This window comes from Diadema antillarum, unplaced genomic scaffold (genome assembly GCF_040938485.1).
Source record: "Diadema antillarum isolate AM-2024a unplaced genomic scaffold, OU_Dant_1.0 scf00000072, whole genome shotgun sequence".
Taxonomy (NCBI): Eukaryota; Metazoa; Echinodermata; class Echinoidea; order Diadematoida; family Diadematidae; genus Diadema; species Diadema antillarum.
The window spans coordinates 3,607,083-3,624,967 of record NW_027270961.1 but is presented as its reverse complement, the minus strand read 5'-3'; the positions used below and the strand labels follow the sequence as shown (position 1 = coordinate 3,624,967).

Below are 17,885 nucleotides of genomic sequence, written 5' to 3'. Positions count from 1 at the left end.
TGATTTCTCAAGCTTGACATAATTTTTCTTTTCATTTTAGTATCTTTGATGAATTTTGTATCTTCGTGGCTGCTTAAAAGGTAAATGTATTTGACTGAAAATTTTCCCAATATTCCACCAAAAACACTCTCGCCACACTTCGGTCCACCTTCATAAGACTTCTGCTACAGTCACACACGGCCGGGTCACAAAACGGATTTGATCCGGGTGAAAATAAGCCGGATTAGTCCCGGAATGGAGGGTACTTTATGCTCCAGTCACACACGGCCGAATTGCGAACCGGGTCCTACAGGAATTGAAACCGTATCGACCCGGTTCGAGCCGTAGTAATCCGTACTGACCCGTATCGAACCGTTTAAAAATCCGCTTTAAATCCTTAACTGCTGAATCCTTTTCGACCCCTATCGACCCGTGTCAACCCTCTTCGACCCGTACCGATCCAAATGTAAACCTTGTCATCATCCGTTGCATGAAGGCAATGCGGTATACGGAAAGGGTTCATACGGTTTTACACTGCAGGTTGCAGCGGGTCGATGCGAGTCAATGCGCTGGTCAATGCGATGCTGGTCAATTCGGATATCAATACGGAATTGAAATCCGTGAGAAAATTTTGAACATGACCAAAAAATTTTCACCGCCGTATCGTAGCCCCCGGAATCCATCAGGAATTGACACGGGTTACGATGCGGGTCAAAGCGGGTCTATACGGCTCGAACCGGGTCGATACGGTTTTAATTCCTTATGGACCCGGTTCGAAATCCGGCCGTGTATGACTGTAGCATAAGTACATTGTACACAGCAAAGACGCACAAGAAGATTAAGAGGTGACAGATGCCACGTTTCAGCTATTAGTATTCAAACTGTCCCTGACTCCCTGAATATTTATTTTTCTGACTGTTTTTGATTGGAAAATTTCCAAACTTTCCACCAAAGCTTTGCACCAGAATGTTGAATTTCACTTTTAAATGTGCAAAAGCTCCCTCATGTGGCGAGGGGAAACCACCCCATCCTCCCTATACCTGCGTATGAACACGCATGAAAGCTTGCGTCTTTGGGCGGCAACAATCTCGGTATCTCCCCCCCCCCTCCCCCCCCCCCCCCCCCACACACACACACACACTTATTACATGGAATTGCCACCACTGGTCACCTGCATTCCTTATGATGTTATCAGAATAATATGCGTCCAAGTTTTATAAAACACATGAGACAAGTTTTACATTTAAACCAAAAAAGTCAAATAATTTACACTAGTCGAAATAAAATACCTTCCCATCTAGGGAGCCATCTTGTCAGTCATTTTCATGGCCATGACTTGTATATCCTTATGACATTATTAAAGTTATTAGTCATAAAGTTTGTGTTCATAACTGTTAGACTTTAATCTCTTAAAGAGGATGATAATATCAACCTTTTCAGGATATATTCATTACTGGGATATCTTCGTATAGATTATCTTTGTGGAAGCCATTTAGGATACTTGCTGATTTGACACATTCGCTCAACTGCAATGTAACTAAAATACAGATTATTGGTTCTATAACTTGAATCACTATAGAGCACAATTTTTCACCATTCATAAGGAAATATAGCACTGAATGAATTTCAGAGTTTGGTTGCCATTTCAATCTCGAACATCTTGGATATGAAGGTAGCATCTCCAAATTTGGATTTAGGATCCTCAAAATTTTGTTCACCATTATCTTCACCAACACAAATACACAGGTACAGACATTATAATTGCTAATAATACACATTTTTGATAGTGCATGTATATTTTCCTCAGTCTTTCTTTTACACCGTTGTTCATGTCCAATAGGAGCTACAGGTGACATTGAAACATATCAACATTGCCTATTAATCAGAGATGGAATGAAACTTCGATATTCACTTGGATTTCTTTTCTTTCTTTCTTTTTTTCGAACACAGTTACAAAGTTAATACTTCTGGGCCTTATTGAGATCAAACATATCAGAACAAACAAGTCAGAAAAACAAACCTATGTCTCTGCATACTCAATTCTGATTGGCCGATACCTGACTTGGGTTTGATTTTCTGACCTATGTTTGATTGCATCTTTTTATGCAACCTGGCCGTGAACTCTACATAGTTATTTATAGACAAAGTCAGTACTGTTTCTATATCAAGGGAAACACCTCTTCACTGTTACTAAATTGACATACCCTAAAATCGAAACATACACGAAATATTATCTATGAAAAAAAAAAGAGACAACAAATACAACCTGGTCTGTAATACCCGCAGAAGGCCCGACATAAGAGTGGAGAGTGATGTATTCATACTGATGAAGATACCGCAAAGATCAATAAGTTGTCAAATTTGAGCAGTGGTTCTGGCTGTATCGTGTTCATGTTTCATGGGGTGCATAGAACCTTAGGCTGTAGCACGTGGCACAAAGAGATTTGCTAGGATAATCTGCACAAGGACTGGATTGGAAGACAAATATGTCAAACAAAAAATTAACAAACGCAAAATGGATCTATTGCTCGGACTGGACTTACATAAATACTGGAATAACATACCAAGTTTGGGTACATCTGTCAAATGAGGGAAATACATGAACGTCCAAAAAATGAACAAAAGCAATATGGATATATTGCTCAGGCTGGACTTATACCACGTTTGGGTACATCTTTTAAATGAGGGGAGTGTGAAGGTTGTGGTATGAACATAATGTGATTCAAGGAAAGAGAAACAGGTTAAAGAAGAATGGTGAATGGGAATGGATTCATCAGTCAAAAATGAGGCAAACAAATTTTGGTATGTAAAAGGATCAAAGTGAGGGATAACAAAACATCAACCAACACGAATGAAAAGTGTGCAGAAAAGAAGAGCAGGCTGCAGAAGAACGAGAAAGTTTCATTGTGAATATTTTCATTGAAGAAAATGCAGTATAGGTGAATATGAAAGAGGAAATAATTACTAACATGAAAAGAAGAGGACAGAAGAGCAGGATGAAGAAGGATGCATTGTAAATATAGTACATTGAAAATCAGGCAGAAATAATTATTTATGTTTTAGTATAACTGTAAAATAACAACACAAAACTGATAGTAACACTAGCAAATACTTGCACAGGAAAGAGGGGCAGGTTGGAGAACGAGGATGCATTTGGATGCTTATTTTGAAGACCAGAGCAGATGAGAGTGAAACAAAATAGAGAATTTGAAAGCATCCTATTCAACGACGAATCACTGCAGCATGCTATGTCCGTCCACGTCAGCACACAAAGGCAATAGAAACATAGACTTGACCACGGTACTACATGTACTTTCATTGAATGCAGTTGACTAGTCTTTATCTCAATTAAACTACTCATTATTCATCTTATAATTCAAAGACTAGCGAGTAGCTTTTAAATCATTTTGAGTGACACTTTAACAGTATAACAGAACTGAACATACTAAACTGAGCTTTGCCGCATGCTGGTTTACATAAATAAATAGTACAAGTCATCGTTGGAATGTTCTAAATTTAAACTACTGGTTTGGTGAAACATTGACTATAACCATGGATTTGGCAATGTATTTTGACAACATCACACTTTGAGTTACAAATGAGTTCACAAATGATGTAAAAACTTCCTATGCCATATTAACATGACAAATAAGTACATTGTATCCACAATGAGAAACAATGAATGAAACATTCGTTTTATTTCCAGTAGTCACAAATTTTAGTACTGCTCTTAGTAAACGACATATGTTACATTACATTCTCACCATCAAAAATTCTTGCCTGCAAATCATTTTAGCATCCACTTCCTTAACAGGTACTTGTTCATTCATGTTAATTCTATCAGCAATTCTAGTATATATCTTCTGAAATTTTATAAATGTGCATGTATATATACATAATTATATTACATATTTCTGTGTGCAGTTTCTCGTAATAGAAGTTTTCACATACATCATCAGCTCCAATTATACTCATAATGTAAGAACACCTGTTTCCTGTATTCATTGAGAAAGATTAATGTTCCATTCATATCTTTTACACAAAATCTATAAAAGAAAATACTTTAAAGTATGTCGAGCTTTACCATTATCTACCTTCTAGGTGCAACTACATTTGAAAGACTGCCATAGCCCCATGAAGATTAGTGAAAGCCCTGTAGATGTCTACAGAAAGTCAAGCTCCATACATGTTCAAAAGACAAAAACCTTACACCTTTATACTTCTGTGTTAATGTTGGGCATAATTCACCTTGGCTAGCTGATATCTCATCAACCGACATTGTAAAAATATTGCCCTGCCTCAGACCATATTGCACTTGTCCTAGAGCACGGGCAATTTTCGTGAGAAATATGAAAATAAATTGAAATGAAATGAAAAAAATACATGAATATCTTTCTTGAGGTCAGGTACCTTAGATAAAGATTGGTTAGTATGCCCATGGTTTCTTCTTTCACACCTCCATTCCTGAGTTGCAGAGCAAAATTCGACAGTCACCAACCACTGGACTGAATCCACATAAAGCTACTTTCAATTTTTCAAACCATTTTGACCATGGCATTGATATACACATATAAGTGCAAGTACACATTACTTACTAACACATGCATATCAAAGATATAGTTGGAAGCTTATGCTAGTCAATGGGGCAATTTTGCAGATAAGAACTGAAGTGTATACTGTACCTACTGCAATCCTCATTGGAAAGTAGAGTTCAACAATTCAAGTCACATGCTTGGACTAAGTTTGATACCTTCCATCATGCCTCCGGCACTGACTGGGTTCAAAGTGAGATACAGAGTATGACATTGGCTGTTTCCTCAATGTCCTCTCTCTCTCCATATCTCTCTCTCTCACCATTTAGTAGTAGCTGAACAAGACTTGGTCTAATACCGATAGTGCTCTGGTTTGTAAGGTCCATCTTTGGGCAATCCAAGGTACTTGGCCTGAGAGTCTGACAGGTGCGTCAGCTTTACTCCAAGGTGATCCAGGTGAAGTCTTGCAACTTCTTCATCAAGCTGCAAAAAAAAAGGAAGAAAGTCGGTCGCTTGGAAGTTGCAAAATTTGTTTGCAATGCATTATGGGATTCTTTAAAAAAGGGCAACTTATGACAGCATGACATTATGACTAACTTGACAATTTAACTCATCTTTGATTCAGATTCAAAAGGACACATCTTATCAATTAACTCAGAGAAGAATTATCCTGGAGAGAGAGTTCCTTTGAATACAGTGGCATGACTTCATAGTACTGGTTCATGCAATAGTTTATTAGCAATGTTGAATAGGTAACTTGAAAGCAGTAGTGATTCAATCAATGTCTGAACAGCTTGTGCAGCGACTACCCCAATATTTGCATTATTTACATTACACACTGTATTTCTGTTAGGATTCATCCTTTAGCCAAAATCGTGTATTTAATGAGGCCCAAAATATCAAGCTCACCTTACTGGGAATCCTCCTGTATGGTACTTTGATTTTTACCTTTTATTTTATATCTCTGTTTTCTCTCACAATTATGTCTTTATCTCTCATGTGCAAAGTTAGCCATGATTAATGATGAATCAATGTGTTGTTTTTTTTCTAAAGTGATTCGTTGATTAATTGTACCATGTCGAAACAACTGAACAAACTATTAGTCCTTTTTCATAAATGGTTTGATAAATATTGACTTATTAACAGACTTCAAGGATGCACGGTATCAGTTCATATAAATCTCTGACAATGGACAAATAAGTAATAGGTATTGGCCATTCTCTGGTAAGTATTGAAGTAACTCACTCAGGATTTAATCAATAAAAGGCAGAATCATAAGCACAGGACAAACTTTGAGCATGTGAATGATGTATTTACAAGATAATGTGAGTAATCAATTTTGGGGGAAAAACAGTGCCCTTGAGGTAGACATTTTGAAGAGTGGTCTAATTAAGTCCAGTTTGCATACAAAGTTGGGAATTACATTCATGAAAGAATTCACACTTTACCAATAAACATGAAAACTTATACCTATATGCAATATGTGTATATATTTTTCAATGGACAGTATTCCTTTAGTTGTAATGTTTCATAAGAAATTACATTTTACATTATATTTCAATAGTGGTAAGAATGCATGACATCCACATGAATAAATGAACAACAGAGCCTAGCTCATTGGTGTTTTTGTACCAACAACAAGCAATACTCTTCATTTGTCAAAAAAACTGTTCCATCACTGGCATCAGCACGCCCTCCCAAACAGGTGGGACTACACTTAATCTGTTCACTCACCTTTTTAGGAAGCCTGTGAACACCAACACCATATGTGCTGCTATTTTGCCAGAGTTCTAGCTGGGCTAGGACTTGGTTGGTGAATGAGGTCGACATGACAAAGCTTGGGTGGCCCATGGCACATCCCAAATTGACCAGACTGCCCTCTGCCAGAACAATGACATGACGTCCATTGGCTAGGGTGTACCGGTCAACCTGAAGAAAGTTATAGAGTTGACAGTATTTGTATGTTTGAAAGTTGTTATTGTTGAAGGGGGGGGGGGTCTCACACTTCCATATCTACAGCTCTTTTGAGTATCAAATGCGTTTTTTTTCCACAGATTGCACTAGAGCATAAACGGTGCATTAGAAAATACGTAACATCATTTACATGATTGCTTGTTACCAACCACAAAATGACTTCATTAAAGTGAACATGAAGATTGTGACTATACCAATGACTTCCAAGAATAATTGTGTTCTCTCCAGTCACAGTGGTGGTAGTAGAAGTAGATAATAATAAAAAAGGGGAAATCCCAGCTATTCACTGGTGAAGTTTCAACTTTCCTAGAGGGCCTTTAGAATCTTCTCTTCACTCATTCAGAATTCTCCAACATATAAACGAAAGGCACTTCAACAGAACTGCACGTCATGCAATCTCTGTACAGTGACACTGCTAAGGAACACATTTGCACTGGAATATTGTCTTCTGAGGGTGCTCATGGCAAGGAGATGACTCATATACTTCTGTTTAAGAAAGCTCCACAACTAAATCAATTTTTTTGACAATGAAATGAAATAACACTTGCATACAATAAAGTAAGTTTCCTCACATAATGCATTTTCATTAAAAAATACCACAAATTACTGATAACAATAAACCAGTACATGTAATTTCTTTTGTTTTAAGAATTAGAGAGTTGTTTGCTGCATAATCAAGTTGTTTCCCCAATTTTTTCTTGGCATGCAAGTACTGCCTCACTCAAAAGTCAATACATAAAGACCAGCATGTGTGCCAAATAATATTATCGTCTCAACAACATGAGGAAGTAAGCCCTCTAGTGTATTTACTGTATATTTCTACACTACCCACTCACAAACTCGGCATCTCACCTGCGGTTTCACAGCGACCTTCTCTACAGCATTCTTGTTGAGCCAGGGGACATCAAACTCCGAGCTGAAATGACCAATGTTACAGATGATGCTGTCATCTCTCATCCTCTGGAAGTGATACCCACTGATCACATGCTCACAGCCAGTGGTAGTAACAAAAAGATGTGCTCTCTCACAGGCATTATCCATCGTCGTTACCTCGTACCCTGAACACAGACAAACAACATTTGAAAGCATGCATATTCATGACTCTGGTTTTAACCCTAAAAAGACTGGGTTATTTTGGTAGCTCGAAAGACTGGGGGGGGGGGGGGGGCCTAAAGGGCCCCCCCTTAAGATCTTGGCCGTGGATCGCGCGATTGCCGCGGAAATTTGCACAATGGTAGTGTGCGATGTAATCTACAAGATCGTATATTCAAATTTTTGAAAATAGTCTTCTTTTATTTTACTTTGATTTATTATGCTAATTTATGCGAGAAATCAGACTTTTTTATCTAAATCAGTAAATAAAGCTCCAAAAGTGCTCATTTTTGGTCTAGATATTCTTTGTAGCATTCTTAACAAATGTACTTGAAAAAAAATTCGGTATCAAAATTAATTTCTTATTTATTTTATTGTTTTATGAATTTCTTATGTATTTCTCTGTTTTTTCGACCTTTTGTTTTTGTTATTTTTTTCAGCAAAATTTGTGGCAGACCCTTTTTGAAGCATAATACTACTAAAACAAATTGATTTTAGCCATTGAGAGTAAAAATAAGCATATTTATATGAACCATGTGATAAAACTCAATTTGTATTGACTTTGTACACAAAATCACATTTTTGAGCCATTTTCGGTCTCACGTGCATGTACTAAAAGTTATGTAACTTCAGAACCGTACCCCCGGGCATCACAAATTTGGTGTCAAAATGTGCGGGAAACTCGAAAAAAAAAAAGTCATAGAGCATCGCGGCGAGAGCATAGCGTGTTGCTGAGTAATCGCACGAAATGTCGAGGGGGGGGCCTTTTAGGCCCCCCCCCCAGTCTTTTTAGGGTTAAAGAGCCCACACAAGTAAAAAATCTGAATGATAAAAACTGCATGATTCTTTGCCATGTGTTGTTTCACAAGCATGCTTCGTCAAGTATAACACTGTTAAAGCAATTTGATGGCAGTATACATCTATGGATAGACTGATCGACTGTACATCATGAAACATGATTTTCATCTGTGACATAACATTACACATAATGCAGCACCTGCAGCAAAACCAACTTGAGAAATTCTTAATGTCTATATCATCTGAAGAATTATGTCGTTGTTGAAATGAACACTTGTCAGTGTAAACTGGGTCATTAAGCATTATTTTGACATATATGTGTATATCCAAATTATTGTTCTCATAAAACCAGATAACCAGTATTTCTCCTCACAGCACAATGATTAATGCAATGCTCAAAGTCAGTTTTTACCAACAAGCATTTTCAGCACTTTTACATGTGCCAATACTAAGTGCACTTTACTACATGTACAGGACTTGCATCATATAAATGAAGTGTAAGTTTCACTAGACGTTTTGACAAAAGAAATGCACAGTAAACCAACTGTAACACCATACTGATCAACTGTAAATATGATTTACATGCGAGCTTCAAAGGTTACTTAGTCTATTTCTACTACAAACCTTCCATGGATGCCTGTAGGGCGTTGATAGGATCAACCTCTGTGATTAAAACACGAGCACCGAAGGCTCGCAGAGATTGGGCGCTACCCTTTCCGACATCACCGTACCCCGCCACGACACAGCACTTGCCAGCCAGCATGATGTCTGTCGCCCTCTTGATGCCGTCAACGAGCGACTCACGGCAGCCGTAGAGGTTGTCAAACTTGCTCTAGTGAAAATTATCAGGTAATGAAAGATATGCTAGTCAACAAGATCTACTTCAAAACACCGACAACAATCCATACACGCACATCCATGTGGGTCATGCATTGAACTGGTTAGAGCTATTTTTCTTTTATGGGGGTGGGGGGGGGGAGAGTGGGGAGAGGGGATGAGTAAATCAGTGATTCGTTCAACATAAACTCATAACTTTCTTTACAATTTATAAAACACGAATGATTAACATACAATCTGTCCCAAATCAAATTAAAGACAAACTAAATTATTCCTTAAGTGTGCTTTGCATTCTTCAAATGGCTTTTTGTGTGATTCTGCTTGTATGTATGTATGTATGATTCCCCAACAGCTGCAAAAGCATTAATCTATTGAATGTCCATAAGCTCACTGTTGTCTTCTTCAGAGAATATATAATTGCATAATGCAAAGCATAAGAGCCATTTACTCACCTTGGTGACACAATCATTGACATTGATGACAGGCAGCTGGAGGGAGCCCTCGCTCATCAGCTTGTATAGACGGTGGATCCCTGCTGTTGTTTCCTCTGAAGAACCTTTGATGCCTGGCTCAAAACAAAAACAAGAGGATATCACACAATGTGAAGATACCACATTCAAACTCTCCTTCAAAAGAGGATTTGTTCATAGAACATGCCAAATGATGATCATCTATAACTTCAGATATGATCTAATATAAGATTAAAGACAAACTTATTATCTCTGCCAAGGGAGAAGATTATGTTTCATCGGCGTTGGTTGGTTAGTTTGTTTGTCCGTGTGCAAAATAACTCAAAAAGGTGTGAATGGATTTGGATGAAATTTACAGGAAAGGTTAAGAATAGCACAAGAAACAGATGATTAAATTTTTGTAGTGATCCTGGAATCTTTAATGATTTTATTAAGGATTTTCAATATTTGTGCAGGTAGGTTTATGAACCCAGGAGTTCAAGCTGCACATTGTTTGAGGGATTTTTATGAAGTGAGTGCTTTAGTTTCTGCTAGTGCGAGGCACGCCATGCTGCTGAAAGTTAATGACGTAACAAAAGGCTTCTATATTGGGAAATCGGGCGATTTTTAGCATGCATGGGTGGAAATCACTGATCTCTATGGAAGAACAAGATCAATGGAGGAAATGAGTTGCTTGGCAGAGGTCAGCACTCTCAGAGTGCTTCTTTAGTTATGAATGCATCTCTTGTGAAGAACACAGGAGACAACGAGACTCCCTTACCCTCTAGGAGATGATGGTACTTCCTGTGGATTAAGTGTGTGAGATTGCTCCCGTCCTCCAGGATCATGTTGAGTGGCTGACCATCAGGGAAGATCAGGGTCTGCTCGATGCACCACTCAAACTCCTCATCTGTTTCACCCTTCCAGGCATACACCGGCACTCCTGTCTTTGCAATGGCAGCGGCTGCATGGTCCTGGGTGGAGAAGATGTTGCTGCTTGACCACTGGACCTGGTCATCAAAAAACAGATGGACAAATATACTTGGGCTGATCTTCTTCTTCGTCTGTTGTATGATGCAATACAACAGGGTGGGTGAGGGGTTATAGACTTATAGGTTCATATCTAAGCTGTGGATCCAGTTCAGGGCAGCACCACTTACTTGAGCAAGTTCTTCAAGCCCCATGCACGTCGCTATGAGCAACAAAGAGAGCAATATTTTGCGTTAATAATTTGCTGTAATCCTGGGTATGAATACTCAAACATGACCTCTAGGCCCTACTCCTAGCTCCATGTGTTAAACCTGGAGAGGTTTTCACTCAATCCCTCAAACTGACTCAAACACCAATGACCATTTTGTGAAGGGAAGAGTATTGTCATCTCCGCTAGTTGCTCTAAGTCCTCTCATTCAATCAATATTAGATCTTTCACCTAAAGATTTGGTAATGTGAAAATACTATGGTGTGGGGAGGCTGGCCCAGCTCAGATGTATTCAAGAATCCCCATTTAATGAATTGTGCACTGCTTTATCACTGATCTCTATGTAAAGAGGATGGAGTCAAAAGGGTTTTTGATCCTAGCAGAATCTTTGTCTGAGGCAAAATGACAAACATGAAGGGTAAGCAAATATATGAACTACACACAAGAAGCACAGTCTGAGGAGGGCTATGAACAGGGAACAAAGAAAACAAAAGGGGTAGGATAGAGTCAAAGGCAGGGAGTCAAACAGATTTAAAGGAAGAAGGGATTAAAGGGAAGGACACAAAATGCAGAGGTGGGCCAGTGATGATCTAGTACATTTATAAAGGATGATAGGGGGCAACCTGTAAGGGATAAATATGAATAGGGAGACAACAGCGAACAAAATGAGGAACAACACAAGGGTTTAAGAATTTAGGAAAATTCTAAAATTCTATGTAAAGAGGATGGAGTCAAGAGGGTCCTGTGTTTTTTTTTATCCTAGCGGAATCTTTGAGGCAAAATGACAATAAACATGAAGGGTAAGCAAATATATGAACTACACACAAGAAGCATAGTCTGAGGAGGGCTATGAACAGGGAACAAAGACAACAATAGGGGTAGGTTAGAGTCAAAGGCAGGGAGTCAAACAGATTTAAAGGAAGAGGGGATAAAAGGGAAGGACACAAAATGCAGAGGTGGGCCAGTGATGATCTCAAGGTTGATAGGGGGCAACCTGTAAGGGATAAATATGAATAGGGAGGCAACAACAAACAAAATGAGGAACACAAGGGTAGAGAATTCAGGAAGAGAAAAAGCAGCAGTATGACTGAAGGGGGAGGGGGGATTGTCTAAGTGCATACACAGGAGCACAGAATCTCAACTGGAGTTTTGATCCTTACTGATGGGAGTGCACTCAATGCATACGTGGCTGATGGGGCGCTATTTGTAGTTTTCAAATGTGCTCCCATGGGCAACAAATGAAAGTAGACTCAATCTGACCACCAATGTTCCCCACACTATTAGGTTCCAATCCCTTAAGTACACCCACACTCCTTACATCATTCTATAAAACAAAGATCCAACTTACCGCTACTCTTATCTCTCTGTGTAAAAGTTTTCATTCAAACCCAACTCTTGTACCAGTAACCTTTCCATGAAGAGCAGAATAGTTTTATCCAATGTTCTAAGACTTACAATGTAATATTTACACTCTCTTGCTCAAACCCTCTTTTCTGGAAATGCATAGCAGACTTTATACCTCTGCCCCTATCTGTCTGTTTAACTACATTTTCACTCAACCTATCCAGTTGTTCCCCAAGCCTGCTAATAAATTCCTGAAAAAATCAGAAGAGGCTTACATCTGCTCCTAGCTCCTTCAGAGTCTCAACGAGGACGGCCGTCTGGATGGTCATGTGCAGACAGCCAGCAATGCGTGCACCCTTCAGAGGTTTGCTGGCTCCATACTTCTTCCTCATCATCATGAGACCCGGCATCTCATTCTCAGCCAGCTCAATCTCCTTGCGACCAAACTCGGCCAGCTCGATGTCGGCTGGAGAGGTGATCAGAGCACAATATTTTGTTAAATTGGTTTGTAACACTTTCAAAACTTATTTTCTATCATGCTCTTTCATATTTCACAAGAGGTTTCTCATTATCTCACCAAAAATTGTCAGAAACCTGAAATTAGGTCTCAACCAAAACTATACCATCCTTTTAAAATTATTATGGTGATTATTGAAATTATGGCTATATCATGTAAACTCATGAGATGTAGGCCTAATGATGTGAGCTCTCAATTGTGACCGTGCACCTCAAAACGAACATAAAGTCGCACACACTGATTTTGCGCGAGGACTGAAAATAAGTGAAACGGGTCAACCTAGCCAAACTTGACTTTTTCATATTTTCTGAAAGAGCGGGTCTTCCTTTACATTATGCTAAAATTTGGTATCATAAAACGGACAGGAAAGTGTGTTTTTTTTAGCAGTTTATCTCGAACATTTTTGGTAGAATAGTGTGATTAGTTGTGTTTTTAGAATCCCTTTTTCATTTCTGAAAAACCTTGTCCACACTCTTCGCTTTCAACTCTAATAACTTTTGAAAGGATAGTGCTACTGCTTTGCAAGTTGGCATTAATTATGGACAGAATGTGTTAATGAGGCATGCTTAATTTTAGTTTAATCTGATAATCCCTTCATTGTTGTTACTCTGGTGGTTTACTTCCTGTTTTTTGTCCCATTCATCGCACAGCCAGCACGGCTTGGTAAAGATTAAGCGCTTGAATAGACACTGTACTTCAGAGCCTCTTTTCTCAGTTCACACTTTTCCTGAGTTTGTGCTTTCTTTCCAATATTTAGATAGGTTAGGATAGTCTATTTGATTTGAGTTATACATCATTTTAAAGCTTAAAGTCTGCTCTTTCAGAATATGGTCTTACCTAAAAATTCATGTCTGGCGACTTTTTGTTTGTTTTGAGGTGCAGGGTCACAATTGATGGAGGTAGAAATTAGCGCTTCTTTCTTTCTTTTCCTACTGATGTTCAATAAATCATGGAGTGGATGTTTCTCTTTTTCAAGTGTGAGAGACTTGAGGTGACACGGACATATGGATGCTAACACAAGATGGCGCTATACGAAACGATCAGCAAGATGGCAATCCAGGGCAGAAAATTTCATTTCCTTCTCTCTCTCTCAGAGGGTACCTGCTAACACTGTTTACTCACCACTGTATCATACTGATAGTCTGCAGAACATTTCTTCCCTGGATATTACTCACCAACTTTGTAAGGGGGTTTGGAAGACATGGTGCTGCCAACTGGTGGTTACGGTTACACCTGTTAGCAAGTTGTACCACTGATCTCTGTACAGTTCCTGTGAGATCAATGGAGTTGTGCGCTGCACGCACTACGTGTGTTGGCGGCTCCAGCTGGGTCGTCTGACCCTGGCAGTGGCGCATGAGAAAGAGAACAACGGAAAGTTCGCTTCGGCATTTTCATGTTTGTTATTCTCAAAAGTCACGCCCACCGCTTCATTGATTCGGCGATGTAAGTTCTGAATCCCCCGTCACACTAGAGCGGATCGAGCCAACGAATGCCCAGCGGATCCGAAAATTTGGAGATACGCTCACATCCGTTGCTCGTCGTTCGTGACTCGTTTGACGTTCGCTGTATCCGCTAGCTGTTCGCAAAGATTCGCAGAGATCCGCCGGAGCCAAATTTTGATTTTGGACACGTCCAAAATCTTGAGCGGATGACGAACGGAATGACAATCCGCTCTGTGTTCGCCTAGCATCCGCTGATCGAAAGTTTTGGTCGCTCTGCGTTCGCTTCTTATTCGTCCGCCGTTCGTCCAAATTCGCCCAGCAAATCTGCACAGCAACACACGTTAATTAAACGTAGTAGGAAAAAAACAGATATTCATAGCACACATAATAATAATAATAATGATAAATATAATAATAATGATAATAATAATGATAATAATAATTATAATAATAATGATAATAATAATAATAATAATAATTATAGAAATAATAATAATAATAATAATAATAATAATAATAATCATAGAAATAATAATAATAATAATAATAATAATAATAATAAGGAAAAGGTCTTATTTACCGAGGGTAGCCTCTTCAGTGTTGCCACTGCTCTACCAGAGGGCCCTGCTATTATTATTACCCTATAGCGTTGCCAGGTACCCATTTATACACCTGGGTCGAGAAGGATATCGTGGGGAAAAAATCTTGCCCAAGGATGTAAGCACTGGGCAGTATTCGAACCCGGGTCCTCGGTTCGGGAGTCGGAGAGTCTTATCCACTATGCCACAGCCCCCTACATAACATTTCATTATACGTATTCCGGCATTAAGTAATAAATTGTAGATGACAACCCCACTTGTAGTGCTTGTATCGAGAACATTATTCTAAACCGCTGCTATAAAAGTCAACCTGTAGTAAATCGGAATCTCTGCATGGAAATTTGGAATTGTGAAAGTTCGACTCCAGTTGGAGGCACCAGACGCAATGGAGGATGTTGGACTACCAACATCATGCGTCAACGTGATCACCAGAAGGAAGTGCACTTTAATAGGGGAATCTTGAGGATTGTCGAGGGTAGTGACATCAGGAGTACTAGTTCTTGGTGGTGACTTCTGCTTCCTTCTTTTTGGGGACATTTTCACAGTCACAACATTACTTGACACTGTCACTGCTCAAAATGATTTGGTGAAGTGTGCGTCAGCCGAGATCCGTCACATGATTGCCGCAGTATCGCTCTGCATACGTTGGGCATTCGCTGCTCATTCGCTTTGTCCGCTCAGCATTCGTTGGATGGACTGTACGCATTCGCTTTCATTCATTACTTTATCCGCTCGTAACACGGTTAGCATATGCTCATCATTCGTTAGGCGATCGTTCGAAAACCACATTTTGCTTGCGAATTCGAGCGGATTTGAGCGTATCTGGACTTTGCCAAATTTTGCCCATCCGCTACGCATTCGTTGATTTATACGCTGTAGTGTGACGGGGCCTTGACGTATGCTGGCGTCTCGAACATACTAGTACGTAGTAGGCAGTAGCGTAGAATTTCTTTACACAGGCGACAGGGCACAGATCTATTTTACTCGATGTATTAAAAACGTAAAATGCAAATTTTCATTGGATGATGCGTGATTGGTGATTTCTGCTGGAGATCAGAGGCATATACACGAGCAGTTTCAGATCGGATTTTTTTTTCATTTACTTTTTTTTTCTTGCGATGATCAGATTGGGGAGATACAATGATACATATTATGATACAATTGAGTAGGTCTATAGTCAATTTTGCAAGAAAAACACCATTATGCAGAGGTCGCGGAACGTTTATGGGGGCGGGGGTGGGGGTATCGCAGGGTCGCGGACTGATCTCCGCCTAGACAGGCAGAATCTTTGGTAATTTCACGGATGGTACATAGATTTTGTTTCCGAGTGCAATTTTTTTCCCGTGTTCCCCCCCCCCCCCCCCCCCCCCGCCCGAGACAAACAAGTAGACGGCCGGAGCTACTGCTCTCTGCGGTATGAACCAGGGGGTTTGAATTTGAGCGGACGCAAAAATGGGCAACCGTGCAACTATACGTTTCCCTTCAAAATTTAAATTCATTATTACCAACATTGTTTCTCTGTAAATGCTAGCTCCTATGCCCTCAGTTTATTTTCTCTTTTCTCTAGTTCTTTAAAATGAACAGATAAAACTTTAGTACGACTTCGTGTGTGCAATTAAGTCATTTGGAGACGTGCGAGGCAATGAATATATTTTATATTAATTTCCATTTTTTGTGATTGTTTCATGAAAAGATGCAAACTCACAAACTTCTATAGGGCCTACCTTTATATCAACTACAACATTGAGTGGAGTGAATTTAACCTCTTCTCACTATCAATTAATGATCCGATCAAGTAAAGTTAATAATAATAAAAAAAAATAGTCTACCACTGGTGTGATTTTAGTTAAAAGTGGGGTAAATATCTCATCGTTTTTGTCATTTCTCTAGATTTTAAACTCCGACATTAGATGAAACCTACTAGCAGTGGAGTTATGTCTGTCTTTCTGTCTGTTTGTGTACAAGATAACTTGAGAACGAATGAACAATTAATTTTCCAAAAAAAAAAAAATGCAGGAAGTGTTCATATAATGAGGTACGAACGAAACGATTATATTTGGGTCATGAGGTCAAAGGTTAACGTTTGCAGGGGTCATAAAATAGCTTAATTTCTCCCAAACTCAAGAATGAATGATTAGATTTTCACCAAACTTGCAGTTTTCGTAGTGAAAGAAGAAACAATTCAATTTAGATGTTAATGAGGTGAAAGGTCGAAGTTCATAGGGTCCAGAAAGTTTTCGTAATGAAAGAAGGAACAATTGAATTTGGAGGTTAATGAGGTGAAAGGTCGAAGTTCATAGGCTCATAAGCAACATAAAATAAACTAAATCTCCCAATAACTCAAGAATGGAAGATCAGATTTTCACAAAACTTGAGGGGTCTGCTCATCAACAAGAAAAAAATATTTAATTTAGGGTCATGAGGTTAAAGGTCATAGGGGTCGTAAAGGGCATTAAATGAGCTTAATTTTCCTATAACTCAACAATGGATGTTCACCAAATTTATTGTGTAGATGTCCTTGTAACTCAGGTTTGTGTTGAAGATCTATACTGCCTAAGAAATAGGAGAGTTTTCTGCTACACTCCAGCAAGCATTGTAATAGTAGTTCAGTCAATCTTGTATGACAGAATCATTCTGCAAAAATACTGTAGTTATTATGACCTCAACCTATGCAGGTGTGCGCAAACACACACACCACTCACACTGATGTCCACGTCATCTTTTAGCCTACATGGAGAGACTTTATGGTCCCGTGTGCAGGGATGATATTGAGGTTTGTTGAAAAAATTGGAAATCAAAATTTTCAGGTGATTCCGATACATGGAAAAAGTAAAATGTGTATGGACTTGAGAAAAAAAAAAAATCTAAAATCAGATTTAAATCTACAGAATATCATACCTACCTGTGTCATTCTCTCTCATCAAACCACATACACAGACATGACCAGCCACATCTCCCAGACAGCAGGGATAGAATTATGTAGTGTAGAGTTTAACAGTAAACATATATTTTGGAACCTACTTTTAGTATTAGTGTGTTGCTGATTTTGTTTTTCATTAGGTCTACTGTATTCATAAAAATCAAGCATCAAGTCATGAAGTACGAAACTGGTGTGATTAAATTC

General features: G+C 39.0%; 1 protein-coding gene across 1 annotated transcript; it reads right to left on the bottom strand.

The window, feature by feature from the left end:
- Positions 1-4,121: 4,121 nt before the first annotated feature.
- On the bottom strand, positions 4,122-14,260 carry LOC139717207 (adenosylhomocysteinase A-like). Its single transcript, XM_071628708.1, has 8 exons — positions 13,896-14,260; positions 12,479-12,669; positions 10,443-10,671; positions 9,665-9,777; positions 9,000-9,207; positions 7,338-7,543; positions 6,246-6,440; positions 4,122-4,994 (listed from the first exon to the last, which is right to left on the bottom strand). The coding sequence occupies exons 1-8, from the start codon at positions 13,921-13,923 to the stop codon at positions 4,863-4,865; spliced, it is 1,302 nt and encodes a 433-aa protein (XP_071484809.1). The 5' UTR covers positions 13,924-14,260; the 3' UTR covers positions 4,122-4,862.
- Between the last annotated feature and the right edge of the window lie 3,625 nt (positions 14,261-17,885).